Source organism: Tamandua tetradactyla, chromosome 3 (assembly GCF_023851605.1).
Source record: "Tamandua tetradactyla isolate mTamTet1 chromosome 3, mTamTet1.pri, whole genome shotgun sequence".
Lineage (NCBI taxonomy): Eukaryota > Metazoa > Chordata > Mammalia > Pilosa > Myrmecophagidae > Tamandua > Tamandua tetradactyla.
The window spans coordinates 191,466,201-191,483,706 of NC_135329.1; the positions used below are offsets into that span (position 1 = coordinate 191,466,201).

The window sequence follows — 17,506 nt, forward strand, 5'->3', positions numbered from 1 at the left end:
ACAGAGGGTCTCGTCAGAACCTTCGGCTAAGTACTGATCAGTACATATGAGTAAGAAACTCTCCAAGGCTGGGGAAAGAGCCACCCAAAGTTGAGTAGAGGGAACAAATCCTGGCATTCATCCTCACTGGGACTAGTTAGTATTTCCACCAGGATAGTGTTCTACTGTACTGTATATCTGCCAGGAATGAGTAGAGTACTAAGAAGGGTACCGCCTCAGTTGTAAGGCAAAAGTATCCTTAGGCTAAAGCTGCTCAGGTCAACTACGAACATCGTAAAAGCAACACTCTTTTAAAGGATCAAACTATTTCCAAACAACTTAACTCATCCCAGAATACAGCTCAAAAATATTCTGAAGAATATAAAAATACCCAGCATCTAGCTAGGTAAAATTCAAATATTTGATGTATAATAAAAAATTATCAGGCGTGCAAAGGAGCAGGAAAATACAATTCATACTGAGGAGAAAGGTCGATTCATAGAAACAGAACCAGAAATGACAGTGATGATCTAATCAAATAAACCAATGATAAAGAGAAAAATCTTAAAAGCATTCACAGAAAAACATAGTAAGAACAGAACAAAAAGAAAAGGACGCCAGCAGACTTATTTTCAGAAAAAGCCAGAAGACAGTGGAATAACATCTTTAAAAACTGAAAAGCTGACTCTAGAAATCTTAACCCAGCAGAAACATATTTTAAAAATTAAATAAAAATGTTTCCATACATATGAAAGCTGGAATAATTCATCACCAGCAGACCTGTACTACCAAAAAAAAAGAATGTTAAAGGTAACCCAAGCAAAAGAAAAATGATACTGGATGGAAATCTAAATCTACACAAAACAAGAAAGCAAACCAGAAATGGTAATTATGTGAGTAAATATAAAGATTTTTCTTCTTTTTTCTATTCAAATATTTTTAAAAGGCAATTGACTGCTTAAAGCAAAAAAAAAAAAAAAAGATAACAGCGTATTGTGGTGTTTATATCTATGTAGAAATAACACGTATGTGAACAATAGCACAATGGCCATGAAGGGGAAAATGGAAGTCCACGTAGTCCTCATTTTGCTCTATTCCAATATGTATGAATTTCAGTTACCTTAGCTTAGTTAAATAATCCCAGTCCCCCATAACCACCATGTACCATTCCACTTACAACTGCAATTAATTGTGCATAAAATATAAAGTTCACTACCAGCTCATCACTACAGATTATCAAATAAATAGCAGACGCACATCATAACCAGTAACTAACCGTGTCACTTTTTTCAAAGTCTGTCAATGACTGGTTGCCATGCATGTTATTCAGTCCATGCACAACAGCTAAATATGTTATCGTATTGCTTCTTGCCTCACAAGGAGAAACTCAGGTGTCGTTTTACACAAATGGACTATTAAAAGAGGAAACCAGCCAATGTGAAAATTAATAACGCTGGGAGTAAAATCAGAACTGAGGGTAAACAGAGTTATAGAATTTCTGGCCATGGGAATGCTAATACTACAGCTATTCCAGAGACCGTAGATATGGGACCAGAGGGACTTAACGAAGGCAAACTTCTCCACATAAATAAGGAAAGTGGTTGTGACAAGGAATGAAGATGTCTCAGAGGAAACAACAAAATCTTCACATTAAAGGAACCATTGGAGATATTTCCATGACATTAAAAGCATAAGGATAAAATGTTGAAAGCTGATCAGACTTTAAAAAGGTAGATGATTTGTACACCATGTATGGAAAGTTTGTATGTTAAGAATGTATGTGCGCGTACATTGTTGTATCAATAAAAACTAAAAAAAAAAAAAAAGGTGGGTAACAATTCAACAAGGCATAGACAAGATGCTTGTTCCATATCATAAGGTGTAAAATGAGAAGGCAAGCACTGTTCAAACTCCTGGTAAGTTTTTCATATAGAAATAAAACACTTTAATTTTTAATGTTTCTAACATTTTAAATTACAGTGTACTAAATAAATATTAGATTTTTTCCCCATACACTTATAACAGAGAGTAAGAGAATTTTTAATGCTTTGACAAATTTTTTGAAGGCCATGAAACAATCATAATTGTTCCCATGCAGTAAGTTCACTTTGCATGGTTTCAGCTTTGCATGGCCAGTTTCGCAGTCCTACAATACTATGAAAAGTGAGAACTACCTACAAACTTATAAGGTTCTTATATTCTGCGTGAAGTGGTATAATGCAGTTACTCCTGTATTGCAAATATCCCCATTATGGTTTCAAAATATCACAGGCATAAGAAATTAAATGGGAATTTTGGGAGAGTTTGCAGGAGCCGCAGATGACACATGAAGGTCAGCAGATGACATAGAAAGGCTGGAAATATACAATTATCTTAAAAAGTTTAGTAACTCATAAATGCATAAAATGTATGCATGGCTAGGTATAATTTTACCTGTACAGTATGTATTTTACTGTTTAATAATATTAATGAACAGTTACACAATTTTTTTCTTCTTAAAATTAAATTTGTAGTGAAAGAACTGTGGTTCTGTGCACTGGTTTGGGGATGTCAAGTGTGTTTATAGCATTCTCTCATGTGACATCTCACGGTGATCTTCGCATCTCGAGTATGTCATATCTTGGGCCATTTTAAACACATACATTCTATTAAAATCATGAATCCCAAGCACAGTGATCCTAGTGGTTTGGAAAGTGCTCCCATGAAACAGAAGAAAGTCATGAACTTGAGGGAAAAAAACAGAATTGTTAGATATACTTCCTGCAGGCAAAATGGCTGCTGCATGGGCCACTATTAAGGTTGGCCACTATTATGGACTTATCAATCAACCCTAAGGCACATCAAGAAGAAAGAAAAGGAAATCTGTGAAGCTCTTGCTGTGGCTACACAACTGCAAAGCATTTGCATAAACCCCGAAATCTGTAGCTCACCCACAGAAAGTGCAACAATCTTTAGAGGCAGGATTGTTATTAAAAAGGTTGACTGATAGCCGGGTCAAGATGGTGACTTAACAATGTGTACATTTTAGTTCGTCCTCCAGAACAACTACTAAATAACCAGGCACAGTACAGAACAGCACCTGGGGCCACGTCAGTGACCGGACACACAGTTTACCCCAGTCTGGACCAGCTGGACCGGCTGCAAGCCCCCCCCAGAACCGTGAGTTCCCCAAGATGTGGCGACTGGTGCCCCTCCCCCATGGCTGCTTTCCAGAGGGGAAAGGAAAGAGACTTTACCAGCAGCAGGGGCTGAGCCCAACCAAACGCCAATTGTGGAATTTATTAACAAATTCTGACTACTAAAAATAGGCCCTCAGCTCAGGTAAACCTGGTCAAAGCAGAGGTTGCTCATTTTTGCCCCGGTGCCAAGGGGGCAGGGCTGACAGAAAAAAAAAAAAAGAAGGAAACAGAGGTTTTTGTGGCTGTGTTTCTACAAAGGGGCTTGACTGCCTTTGGATATAGCGGCAGGACTTCTCATGCTGCAACTGCCCCAGACATAGGCAGAAGCGAGCTCGTATGGGGGCTTATCTGAAGCCTGTGCCTTCCCCAGGGAAGGGGTGAAGCCCAACTCAGGTGGAATCCCTCCCTCAAGGAATTCAGACACCAGGGATTGGTAACTTGAAGCCATTAAAACCAGCCTACAACCTCTCCTCTGTCTCCACCATGCCCCCAGCAGGGAGAGTCTGCCAAAGTTAAAGGTACCGCATCATTTTATGTTGGTGGGACCTGCAGGCAGACGAGCACCACATACTGGGCAGGATAAGAAAAACAGAGCCCAGAGACTTCACAGGAAAGTCTTTCAACCCGCTGGGTCTCACCCTCAGGGAAAACTGATGCAGGTGACTCTTTCCTCCTGATAGGAGGCCAGTTTGGTCTGGGAAAATCCGGCTGGGGTCTATAATACCTAAGTAGACCCTCCTAAGGGAGGGGGGGGGAAGGCACCATACAAGCAGGGCAAGAAACAAGAAAACAAGAACTGAAAAATTCTCCTCTGTTAAACAAAACTTAAGCTAGAGGTCCAGATAAAGCTGAACGGAATGTCAAAGAACAGATAGACAACAAATTCATACAGCAAGAAAACCCTAGGTAAAAGAAGTGAAAGCAATCTCCAGAATAAACTAATTAAGGTAATTAAATGCCTAGATGCCAGCAAAAAATAACAAACGACACTAGGAAAATTGAAGATATGGCCCAGTCAAAGGAACAAACCAACAATTCAAATGACATACAGGAGCTGAAACAATTAATTCAGAATATATGAACAGACATGGAAAACCTCATCAAAAACCAAATCAATGAATTGAAGGAGTATATAAAGAAGGCAAGGAATGAACAAAAAGAAATTGAAAGTCTGAAAAAACAAATCATAGAACTTATGGGAATGAAAGGCAAGGTAGAAGGGATGAAAAAACAATGGAAACCTACAATGGTAGATTTCGAGAGACAGAACAGGATTAGTGAACTGGAGGATGGAACATCTGAAATCCGGCAAGAAAAAGAAAATATAGGGGAAAAAATGGAAAAATATGAGCAGGGACTCAGGGAATTGAAAGACAACATGAAGCGCATGAATATACGTGTTGTGGGTGTCCCAGAAGAAGAGAAGGGAAAAGGAGGAGAAAAACTAATGGAGGAAATTATCACTGAAAATTTCCCGACTCTTATGAAAGATTTAAAATTACAGATCCAAGAAGTGCAGCGTACCCCAAAGAGAATAGATCCAAATAGACATACCCCAAGACATTTTACTAATCTGAATGTCAGAGGTCAAAGAGAAAGAATCTTGAAAGCAGCAAGAGAAAAGCAATCCATCACATAACGAGGGAAGCCTAATAAGACTATGTGTAGATTTCTCAGCAGAAACCATGGAGGCAAGAAGACAGTGGGATGATATATTTAAATTACAAAAGAGAAAAACTGCCAACCAAGAATTCTATATCCAGAAAAATTGTCCTTCAAAAATGAGGGAGAAATTAAAACATTTTCAGACAAAAAAATCACTGAGAGAATTTGTGACCAAGAGACCAGCTCTGTAAGAAATACTAAAGGGAACACTAGAGATAGATATGAAGACAGAAGAGAGAGGTATGGAGAAGAGTGTAGAAAGGAAGATTATGAGTAAAGGTAAAAAGAAGGAAAATTAGATATGACATATAAAATCCAGAAGGCAAAAGAGTAGAAGAAAGTACTACCCATGTAGTAATAACACTGAATGTTAATGGATTAAACTCCCCAATCAAAAGGCATAGTCTGGGAGAATGGATTACAAAACAGGACCCATCTATATGCTTTCTCTACTCAAAGGACATGAGGGCAAGGACAAAATGGACATTTGCACACCAATGTTTATAGCAGCATTATTTATAATTACCAAGAGATGGAAGTAGCCAAAATGTCCATCAACAGACGGTTGGCTTAACAAACTGTGGCATATACATAAGATGGACTATTATGCAGCTGTAAGACAGAATAAAGTTATGAAGTATGTAACAACATGAATGGACCTTAAAAGACATTATGCTGAGTGTGATTAGCCAGAAACAAAAGGACAAATACTGTATGGTCTCACTGATATGAACTGACATTAGTGAATAAACTTGGAATATTTCATTGTTAACAGAGACCATCAGGAGATAGAAATAGGGTAAGATATTGGGTAATTGGATCTGAAGGGATACAGACTGTGCAACAGGACTGAATACAAAAACTCAGAAATGGACAGTACAGTACTACCTAACTATAATACAATTATGTTAAAACACTGAATGAAGCCGCATGTGAGAATGATAGAGGGAGGAGCGTGGGGGGCACAAATGAAATCAGAAAGAAAGATAGATGTTAAAGATTGAGATGGTATAATCTAGGAATGCTGATAGTATATAATAATAGTGACTAAATGTACAAATTTTAAAAATATTTTTGCATGAGGAAGAAAAAGGAATGTCATTACTGCAGGATGCTGAAAATAGATGGTAATTAATATTTTAAAATCTCACCTTACGTGTGAGACTAAAGCAAAATATGTTTATTTGGCACAAAATTTACATTTTGACTAGTGCATCTCCTAATATAACTTATGTAGATAATTGGTTGAACACCTTAAGTACATGGAACTTTGGGTAGGACCTGAGGTTTTGTTGGTCTGTCCAGGTGATGCCCTGATGAATCCCACAGTGATATGATCAGTGAGTGGAAAAGTATTTGCAAAGTCCCATTTGGGGAATGGTGAGAATGAGGGAAAACTCAACTTTCCCAAGTTGAATTCTTGATATTCTCATAAGCAGTGTGGACAACCAAAGCTATAGGCTGAGCCCCCAGTCTTGGGGTTTGTTCATATGAAACTTAATCCCACAAGGGATAGGTCAAGCCTACTTAAAATTAGGCCTAAGAGTCACCCCCAAGAGAACCTTTTTTGTTGCTCAGATGTGGCCTCTCTCTGCAGCCAACACAGCAAGCAAACTCACCACCCACCCCTGTCTACGTGGGACATGACTCCCAGGGGTGTGGATCTTCCTGGCAACATGGGACAGAAATTCCAGAATAAGCTGAGATTCAGCATCAAGGGATTGAGAAAAGCTCTAGAATGAGCTGAGACCCAGCATCAAGGGATTGAGAAAACCTTCTCCACCAAAAGGGGGAAGAGGGAAATGAGACAAAGTGTCAATGGCTGAGAGATTCCAAACAGAGTCGAGAGGTTATCCTGGAGGTTATTCTTACGGATTAAGTAGATATCACCTTGTTATTCAAGATGTAATGGAGAGGCTGGAGGGAACTGCCTGAAAATGTAGAGCTGTGTTCCAGTAGCCATGTTTCTTGATGATGATTGAATAATGATGTAGCTTTCACAATGTGACTGTGTGATTGTGAAAACCTTGTGTCTGATGCTCCTTTTATCTACCTTGTCGACAGATGAGTAGAACATAGGGAATAAAAATAAATAATAGGGGGAAGAAATGTTAAAATAGATTTAGTTTGAAATGCTAATGATCAATGAAAGGTAAGGGTAAGGGGTATGGTATGTAAAATTTTTTTTTTCTGTTTTTGTTTTATTTTTCTGTTGTCTTTTTATTTCTTTTTCTGAACTGATGCAAATGTTCTGGGAAATGATCAGGATGATGAATATGCAACTATGTGATGATACTGTGAATTGCTGAGTTTATGTGTTGGGAATGTTTGTGTTTCTTTCATGTAATTTTTTTTTAATTAATAAAAAATTTTTTAAAAAAAGGTTTACTGATAGACTGGCATCATAGAGAAAAGGCTAAGCCCTTATATGATTTCCTAAAGGAAAATAAAGGTGAAGGGTCCACCCTTAAGGATTTTCAGGCCAGCAAAAACTGGTCTGAAAAATTTTTAAAAAGGTTTAGCCTATGCAATGTGAAAGTAATGGGAGAGGCAGTGTCTGCTGACCAAGATGCAGCTAGAAAGTTTCCTGAAATCTTAGAGCCAAAACGGCCCTCTTAATAAAAACTTCTCAAGAAGAAAAGACTAATGGGATCCCAGTATTGACAGGACCATCGGAGGATCCGCTCTTGATGGACCCTCCCCCATACCCAACAGCCCCTCCACCTCCAGAGGGGAGAAACAGCCAAGAGGCAGCAACCAGCCCCTATAATAGCTGGGACGTGCCCTTCAGTCCCCCCCATACCAGAAGTGGCTCTGCTCACCACCCTTCTTCTCGTTCACAATCACCGGATTCTTCCGGAGTTCCAATTTTACCCTTGAGGCAGCTTGGCCCTGCCCCGGGGGATGCCAGCCCACCTTTCATGGTCTATGTCCCCTTTTCCTCTAGCGATCTGTATAATTGGAAAAACCAGAATCCCTCTTTCTCTGAAAAGCCCCAAGGGCTCATCTCCCTCTTCAAGACTGTCTTTTTTAGCCACCAGCCCGCCTGCGATGACTGCCAACAGCTCCTCCAGCCCTCTTCACCTCCGAGGAATGAGGCAGAGTCAGGAGAGGTGAGGAAGTTCATTCTTGGATCTGATGGACAACCTACTACTGAATCAACCTGATTACAGGCTGTCCTCCACCCGTCCCGGATGGGACCCCAACACTGATAGAAGTGAGGAGGCTCTCGATCGGTATTTGCCAGACTCTGTTCCAGGGGATACAAGCGGCTGCCAAGAAGCCGACCAACTTATCTCAGGTAAGCGAAATCGTACAAAAGCCGGACAAATCTCTGGCCGCTTTTTTGAGCGCCTCCTTGAGGCATACCGCTTGTACACCCCTATAGATCCAGAGGCGCCCGAAAATAGGCGAGCCGTAAATATAGCATCTGTCACCCAGTTGGCCCCAGATATAAGAAAAAAATAACAGAAATTAGAAGGATTTGAGGGTAAAGTGCTGTCCAAACTGATAGAGATTGCCCAAAAGACTTTTAATAACAGAGATGACCCCGTGACCACGCAGTCCAAAAAAACAGCCAAAATTTTAGTACCCACAATGGCTGAACAGGAAAAACAAAAAGGTAGATGGGAAACCATTAAAAAAAATAAAGGGAAAAATAAAGACAAAGTCTTAACCATGGACTAAGACTAGGATCACTAACCTTGGGGAAGGAACTGTCACCCACTCGTTTCTTGTAATGCCAGAGTGTCAGTACCCCCTTTTGGGGAGAGAGCTTCTCCAGAAATTACAAGCCACCATCTCTTTCAAAAATGATCCAGCTGAGCTCTCCTTCAACACAAACCCCTCAGCAATTCTCACTTGCCTCTTATCAGAAGAGTATTTACTTACTGCAGAGGTGGCGTTGGCCGGCCCCAGACCCATATTTGCGGGAATTTAAGGAAAAAATACCAGGCATATGGGCAGAAACTAACCTACCAGGATTAGCTGCCCACTAGCCCCCCACTGTTGTCTAGCTAACTAGCACTGCCACCCCAACCAGAATCCAACAATACCCAATAAGCTTAAAGCCTAAAAGAGGCATTGCAGTCCATATCAACAGACTCCTGGAGGCAGGTATTCTAGTCCCCTGCCATTCGGCCTGGAACGTCCTCCTTCTCCTGGTCCAAAAACCTGGGACTGACAATTTCCGGCCAGTGCAAGATCTCCAAGAGGTAAACAAAAGAATTGAAACCATTCACCCCACTGTGCCTAACCCATATATGCTCTTGAGCTTTGTTACCTCCCAGCCAGGTCTACACTGTTCTGGACTTAAAGGATGCCTTCTTCTCGCTTCCCCTGGCTGTGGTAAGTCAACCCATTTTTGCTTTTGAATGGACTAACCCAGAGGGGGGGTTCTCTGGACAACTAACTTGGACTCAGTTGCTGCAAGGTTTCAAGAATTCTCCCATCCTGTTCAGTGAGGCCTTAAGCCAGGATCTGGCTCGTTTTAGACAAAAGCATCCAGAGATAACCCTCCTACAATATGTGGATGTCCTTTTACTGGCAGCTAATAATCTGTCAGACTGCAAAAACGCAATCGAAAACTCATTACAGGAACTAGCCCAGTTGGGCTATTGGGTCTCAGCCAAAAAGGCCCAACTCTGCACCAGTTCAGCAACATACTTAGGGTATGAATTAGAAGGGGGAAAAAGAGCTCTGTCTTCTAATAGAATTGAAGCTACACTAAAAATACCCCAACTAAAAACAAAAAGGCAGGTATGGGAGTTTTTAGGAGCAGTTGGATATTGCCAGCTCTGGATTCCCAGGTTTGCAGAAATAGCAAAACCCCTGTACACTAGCACAGGGGAAAGGAGGAAACTCTAACCTATACCGAGGCTGAGCAAAAAACTTTTAAAATGCCGAAACAGGCGCTTGTGAGTGCCCCTGCCTTAACCTTGCCTGACCTGTCCAAACCTTTTCAACTATATGTCGCTGAAACCCGAGGAATAGCAAAAGGAGTCCTCACCCAAATGCTAGGACCATGGAAAAGGCCAGTTGCCTATCTGTCTAAAGACTAGACTATGTAGCAGCTGGGTGGCCAAGCTGTCTCCGAGCCATTGCCCCCACTCCCATTTTGGTAAAAGAAGCATCTAAATTAACTCTGGGACAGGACTTACACATAGTGGCCCCACATTCAGCAGAAACATTACTTAAGGAGCCCACCTGAGAGATGGCTCTCAAATGCCCGGATAACCCAGTATCAGGTATTCCTACTGGATCCCCCAAGAATCCACTTTCTAAAAACAGTGGCTTTTAACCCCGCCACCTTGCTTCCGGATGATGACCCGTCCGAGTCCATCCATGACTGTCCCGATACCTTGGAATCTTTCATGAACCTGAGGGCTGACCTCACCAACAATCCCTGGCCAAATCCTGATGAAGAATTATATATAGATGGGAGCTTTACATCTCAGAGGGAATCAGGTATGCAGGAGCAGTGGTGGTGACTGTGGACCGGGTCATCTGGGCTCAGGCCCTAGGACATAGGACTTCAGCCCAAAAGGCCAATCTAATAGCTCTGACTCAGGCTCTAAGGTGGGGGAAAGGAAAGGTTGTCAACATCTACATGCACAGCAGATACGTCTTGGCAATTGCGCATGTCCATGGGGCACTATATCAGGAACGGGGCCTTTTGACATCGGGAGAAAAGGAAATAAAAAATATACCAGAAATACTCACTTTGCTAGAGTCCATCTGGTCATCAAAAAGGGCAGTCTGATTGCAAAGGACATCAGACTGCCAAAACTCAAATTGCCAGAGCAAATGCCCTGGCTGATAAAATGGCAAAAGACGTTGCCCAAAAACCAGTGGGGACGCTGCAGATCCTTCCTGTTTTACTGGGGCGAGTGCTACCAAGCCCTCCAAAATATACCGGGGAAGAAATTAGACTGGGAGAAACTCTGGGCACTAGAACAGATCCAGATGGTTGGAAAATTCTCCTGGATGGGAGAATCCTAGTGCCAGAGCACCTGGGGCACAATTTGGTTGCCCAGGTTCACCAAAGTACACATCTGGGCAGTACGAAACTAAGTGAACTCTTACAAAGGGATTACTGCATTCCCTGATTGCAACAACAAGCCCGGCAGGTATCTTCCAGATGCCACATCTGCGCCCAGGTAAATTCCAGCCGAGGGAGAGAAATGCCCCAGGGAACCAGGCTGAGGGGACAAGCCCCAGGGGAACAGTGGGAAACAGACTTCACAGAAATATTACCTGGTCCATATGGATACAGATACCTGTTAGTCTTCATCGACACCTTCTCCGGATGGACTGAGGCATTTCCTACCAGAACCAAGGCAGCACAAATAGTAATAAAAAAACTAGTTTCTGAAATTGTCCCCCGATTTGGCCCCCCAACTGCAATGGGGTCCGACAATGGGCCAGCGTTCACCGCCCAAGTTACCCAATTGTTAGCAAAAATATTAAACATCAAATGGAAATTACATCGTATTTATAGGCCACGGAGTTCAGGGTAAGTTGAAAGAATGAATAGAACAATAAAGGAAACTTTCAATAAACTAAAGCTCGAGACTGGTGAAAACTGGGTGAGTCTCCTTCCATTTGCCCTCCTAAAAACTAGATGTACTCCCTGTGTTAAGGGAATTACTCCATATGAAATCATGTTTGGATGACCACCTCCACTAATCCCTAAATTGGGGGAAGAAAAATAGCTGAATTAAATAGCCATTCTCTTCTAAAATCATTACAGGTCCTGCAATCTGCCACCCAGCAAACTCGGGAACTGGTGAAGGCAGCCCATCCGGGACCAACAAATCCTGCCCCTAAAAAAGATCTATTTCAGGTGCAGCCTGGAGACCTCGTCTGGATAAAGAAACTTCAGCCAGCCACCTTGGAAGCCCGGTAGACAGGACCCCTGCCAGTGATCCTCTCAACTCCAACAGCAGTGAAAGTTGAGGGAAAACAGCACTGGATTCATCACACCCAGATAAAAAAGGCTTATGGCATACCTAATACTATGCCTGTCCTGCGGAGGGAAATTTAAACTGCCAAGGGAAAGGCCAATATTGTGCCAACTGGGGTTGCGAAACAATCGCAGAATGGACTAACTGAGACCCGTTCATAACCTTAACAAGGGCACCAGCCCATAACCCCAACAGTTGCACCCGAGGTGCCTGTAACCCAATGATTATTACTATCCGTTTCTGGCATAGCCAAACCTGGGCAAGTGGAAAAACTTGGGGATTGAGATTATATGTCTCAGGTTACAACACAGGCACCATTTTCACAATTCAAAGGTTCCTTCCCCATAAAGTGGCCAATCCCATAGGACCTAATCAAGCTCTCAACCCTGGCATCAAACCGGCACAGCCCCCCAGACTCAGGGTCCTGCCTCTGGCAGGCTCGAGCTCAAAAGCCTATGCCACCCCAAACTCCCAAATAAATTCCTCTCCCTCCCCTAAAAAACCCCTGCTCGACATGTTAAATTCAGTTTTCCAGTTTATGAATCAAACCAGTCCACTTATTACTGAAGACTGTTGGCTTTGCTTAAACCCTGAACCCCCTTATTACATCGGAATAGGAGCTAATACCTCCCTGGGCCCCGCAGATCCCATATCAGAAACCTCTCAGTCCAGGAAGCACAAGGCCAACACCTCTGCAGGTGGGGACAGGAACCGAAACTCACCCTAGGAGATCTCCAAGGGCAGGGAAACTGTATTTATTCTGAGAATTTTAATCTAGCCAAATCCCCCTATAGTGACTCCTGCGGTCTCATCATGTCACTAAAGGGCATTTTAACTTCAACCCCAGGTGGATGGGACCGCCTCTTTGTAGCCCCTGACGGTACTTGGTTTGCCTGCACATCTGGTATCACCCCCTGTATAACTTGCCCAATAATGGCAGTCGAGGAGGAATTTTGTATTTTAGTTCATATTATCCCCCAAGTATATTATTATTCTGGGGAAGGAGGTAGGGAACATTTAGAAACCACTTACCAGGCCAAGCGAGCCCCAATCTAAGTGCCCCTCCTTGTCGGACTGGGCATTGCAGGATCAACTGCAGTCGGGACTTCAGCCCTTATCACCAGGGACCAAAATTTTAAAACTCTTAGTAAACAAGTTGATCTGGATCTTAGTGAATTAGAAAGCTCCATCAGCCGTTTGGAAAACTCCCTAAATTCACTGGCCGAGGTGGTCCTCCAAAACCGCAGAGGCTTAGACCTCCTATTTCTGCAACAAGAGGGGTTTTGTGTGGCCCTCGGAGAAACCTGCTGCTTCTATGCCAATCATTCTGGAATAATTAGACATAGTCTATCCCTGGTCCGTAGCAGGTACGAGAGCGGGAAGAACGCCGACAAACTGAAACCAACTGGTAGGAAAACTCATTTTCCTGGTCCCCATGGCTGACCACGCTCTCGCCCACCACAGCAGGGCCCCTAATTCTCATATTATTGGGCTTAATGTTTGGACCCTGTGTAATCAACCGTCTAACTTCATACATGCAAAGAAAAATACAAACTGTTAAACTGTTAGTTCTTGGAACCCAATATCAACAGATTTATAATCAAAATGAAGAAACAATGATTTGGTTCTCTCATAAAACCAATGGGGAATGTGGAGGGCCAGGAGCAATCAATCAGGCCCGAGCAGGGAAAGTCCCCACAACATTGGGGCAGAATGTCCCCAAGAGTTTAACAATAACCAATGTTAGGAAACTGAGGGAACGGGATGTGTTTTGGCAACAGCTAACAGCATTCTTCTGCTTCTATGATACACTTGCTTGCCAGCAACTGCAAAACCACAACATGATTTTAGCCTTTATAAGCACACCTTGAAAACCTCTGGGGGCTGCTCTCGGAATCTTCCTTCTTGGAGGTTTCTGAGGCAGTGGCCCGCCAGCTAATAAAGACTCCCAATTGGCTTGCAGTTTTGAATTGTGTGGTCTCTCTTTCAGTGCGCCCCACAACAATATGTTAAATATGTATACTATAGACCGTAAAGCTACCACTAAAACAAAACAAAGCAAAGAGTCACAGGTAATAACTGTAAGCCAACAAAGAAGAAACACTGGAACCATATAAAATACTTAAATAATCTAAAAGAAGGCAGAAAACAAAGAAAAAGGGAACAAAGTACAGATGAGACAAATATACTAGGAATGGCAACGCGGCAGATTTAAACAAACTATATTGATTGTTACATTAAATGTAAATTGTGTAAACACCTCAATTAAAGGCAGAGTTTGTCAGACTGGATGAAAAAAACAAGATCCAACTATATATTGCCTACAAGAAATGAACTATAAATATAAAGACACAAATAGGTTAAAAGTGAAAGATGGAAAAAGATGTACTACGCCAACACTAATTAAAAGAAAGCTAGAGTGGCTATATTAAAATCAGGACAAAGATTTCAGAGCAAAGAATATTACCAGCAATAAAGAGAATTATTTCAGAATTATTTCACTCCTAGGTATCTATCCAAGAGCAATAAAAGCATATGTCCATAGAAAGACATGTATTCAATGTTCACAGCAGATTTTCTTTTTTTTTTTTTTGTAATAGTAAATAAGTAGAAACAAACCACATGTCCACAAACAGCTCAATGGATAAACAAACTGTGGTATAACCACACAATGGAATACCATTTTGCAATGGCATTCAAACAAAAGTGAAGTGCTGATACAAAAACAACATGGATGAATCTCAAAATAAATATGCTAACTGAAAAAAGGCAGAAAGCAAGCATATGTAACAGAGGACATACAGTATGACTTCATTTACATAAAAATCTAGAAAACCCAAACCAATTCATTGTGACAAAAAGCAGATCAGTAGTTGATTGGGAATGAGGGAGGGGATGGGGACCAGGGATGGGGAAGTATGATTACAAATGGTACAAAGGAGCACAAGGAAACATGTGGAGTGACAGATATGTAAATTATCTTGTTTGGGGTGATAGTTTCACAGCTATTTACATATATCAAAACTCATCAAATTGCTCATTTAAATTTGTGCATTAATTATATGTCAATCATATGCCAATAAAGATCAAAACAAAACAAAACAGATGTAACATAAGAAGGTCAAATGTTTGCCCAAATTACTTGTAACTGGTCTGACAAAAGCATATAATATTATGGTTTTCCTTTAGTAAAAATACTAAGCTACAACATAATGGAATAACCTACCTACGAAGTATTCCTGAACCTGATTGCTTCTGCCTTTTATTTAAACTCCTCCTAAAGAGAATGCTTTCTTCTTTTCATGTAAAAATAGGGAAGGCAGAAATATTTGTTCTGACAGTCTCAAAGCAGAGAGAGAGGGAACCTCACCACCTTCCAGAACCCGACTAGACCTCCTCCCTCTCCGCCACCATGGCTAGTCCGGATGCTTCTTCCACACACTCCTTCCCATACCGATTCTCTCTCCAATACAGGACTTAAGGATGGAAAGTATTGCATTTTCCCATTTACTTAGGAATCTATCTCCTCTGCACCTCGTCACCCTCTGGCGGGCAGGCGCTAATGCTGTTTGTTACGCTGGTAAAAAGCAGGCATTCAATACACACCTGTGGAATAAGTGAAGTTTATAATGTCTAAGAGTAAAATGGCTCACCATTTGGCCAGAATCATTTTAGCAGTAGAGGATGAGCTAACTCCTGCACATGAAAATAAATCCCTTTAAAAAAAAAAAAGTGGTTTTCAAATTTAGGTTACAATTTAGTACATTAAAAACAGAGGCTTCGAGGTGCCTGCCCACGCAAAACAACAACAAAAAAAGAGGCAACCTTTTAGAAATTCTGATGGCCATCCAAAGAGTTTTACAAAGCAAAGACTGAAAAGATTCACTGTGAGTTCCTTAGAAGACATACCTAATTTATCAAAATGCATGCCTAATTTTCAGCAAAGTAACCTAAACTGTTGAGACCCCTTATTCATCTCTTCTTCTGAGTCCGGGGCCAAGGGGGTGGGGGAGTGGGGGGGGGGGCTTCTACTCCCAGCAAGAAACAATTGAAATATTGAAATACACATTCTATCTCTGACCCCACCCTCAGGCAGGCCTCTGTTAGGACTAGCTGATCTGATAGGTGATATGGAAAGGAAAGGAAGCCGCCCGGTTCTGCCCCTGGCTCTCTCCAACCCATTTCTTTTTCTCACATTTCTGCCTTCAGGATGGCATTTATTTTTCTCTAGTTCCCACAATAGGGCACAGGCTGAACAGGGTAGAGACTAAATTGACACCTACAATTCCTCCTAGATTCGTATGAAGAAATTAAACCTCATTAAAAAAACAAAAGCAAAAATTCAGAAATGTAAAGTGGATTAATGCCTCAAATAAGTTATTAATTGTCTAAGGTCTCAAATAAGAGAAATGATGAAAATATAAACGGCATTATTCATATGGATTACCTAACTAGAAGTTTATTCAATGTATCGCTGATTACTATCCAGTTTTTACCTAATGGTTCATCACCCAACTTTTCTCCCCAATGTCTTCGGGGAAATTCCGCTCTTCTCTCCCCTTCTCGGTTTTAATTCCCCCCACATCTCCACCCCTTTTGCTCTGCAACTCGACACTCTCTCAGCCTGGCCTAGTGTCCTCAGGCTCCCGAGTACAGGGCACCCCAGCGCTTGTCTCCACTGTCCTGTCGGGTCCCCGGCCCCGCTCGCCCGGGGTCTGCTCACGTACCCAGCTGCAGGAGCTCGGCCGTTATGGCCTTTCCGATGCCCGAGCCCCCGCCGGTGACGATGGCCACTTGGTCGCGCAGCAAGCCGGCCACGAGACAGCTCGTGCCCTTAGCAAAAGAGGCCATGACTACGGAGCGCCTGAGCCGCCCAAGCGGAACCAGACTGTCAGCCAGTGGCTGGGTTTTCCTAGGTTTTCAGGAGGAGGGCGGGGCCAAGGACCCACGTGGCCGCCAGGGCCCCGCCCCCCCCGAGCCGCTGCAGCACCGCCCCCTCTGAGCGCAGAACCGCTCCCCAGCAGCAGCGGCCTGACTGCCCTCACCCCTCTGCCAGCTTCGGTCCCCGGCTACGCGTGGGTGAGACTCCTCTTTCCTTTATTTGTGTTTTGGTTTTTTTCCCGATGCCTTTTGGAGATCATGCATTAAAAAAAGCGGGAATGTGTTTTCTTTTAGAAATTCAATCCTCATTGCTATAGCTCCCACGGTTAATTAAAATTAAATTCCCAGTGCATCCAAGAGAGATAGGTTGCAGCTGTGGGGCCTCGCTACGTCTGCCGGCGTCGAATGTCGGGGGGTCGTGGGGCACCGGCTTCAGCATGTAGCTGTTGGAAAGGGGAGAAAGAGCAGGCTTAGCTGCGGGAGAAGAAATGCGGCATCCAGGCCCTTTCATCCTTCCAGAGTCAGCTCGGGGGTGAGGGGTACGTTTGCAGTTATCCCCAGAGCCATGATAATAAATGATTTTAAGAATAAACTCTGGTCCACCACCACCTTGTCTCCTCCCCATCCAGGAAGGAAGGGAAGAAGCAGCCTTGTTACCATATTTGAGATCTGGTCCACTGTAGCCGGGCTGCTTAACAATTTGTGAGTCCAAAAGAGGATCCTTCCTTGAAGGGTACATGCTTTCTGCTGAACGCATCTGCAGATGTGTAAGCTTGAGATGCTGTCCTGGTTCATGCCTTGTACAGGAGAGCCAGCCTGCCAACCATGGCGAAAATT

At 42.6% G+C, this 17,506-nt stretch overlaps 2 protein-coding genes across 7 annotated transcripts in view; one reads left to right on the top strand and one right to left on the bottom strand.

Moving 5' to 3' along the window:
* PECR (peroxisomal trans-2-enoyl-CoA reductase) overlaps positions 1–16,714 on the bottom strand; it is a 91,739-nt gene extending 75,025 nt beyond the window's left edge. For 5 of the 6 annotated variants that reach the window (XR_013173041.1, XR_013173039.1, XR_013173040.1 and 2 more), the window contains exons 1-2: positions 16,516–16,714; positions 11,079–11,147 (exon numbers count right to left, since the gene is read on the bottom strand). Coding sequence is in view for 3 of the 6 variants with exons in the window: in XM_077155059.1 (XP_077011174.1) it covers positions 11,079–11,147; positions 16,516–16,639 (193 nt within the window). In the remaining 3 variants the exon portion in view is untranslated. The remainder of the gene's footprint in view (positions 1–11,078; positions 11,148–16,515) is intronic. The other variant, XM_077155060.1, reaches the window with a different exon arrangement.
* A 58-nt stretch (positions 16,715–16,772) lies between these two features.
* TMEM169 (transmembrane protein 169) overlaps positions 16,773–17,506 on the top strand; it is a 36,652-nt gene continuing 35,918 nt past the window's right edge. Inside the window, exon 1 of the mRNA XM_077152022.1 lies at positions 16,773–16,867. The gene's annotated coding sequence lies outside the window, so the exon portion shown is untranslated. The remainder of the gene's footprint in view (positions 16,868–17,506) is intronic.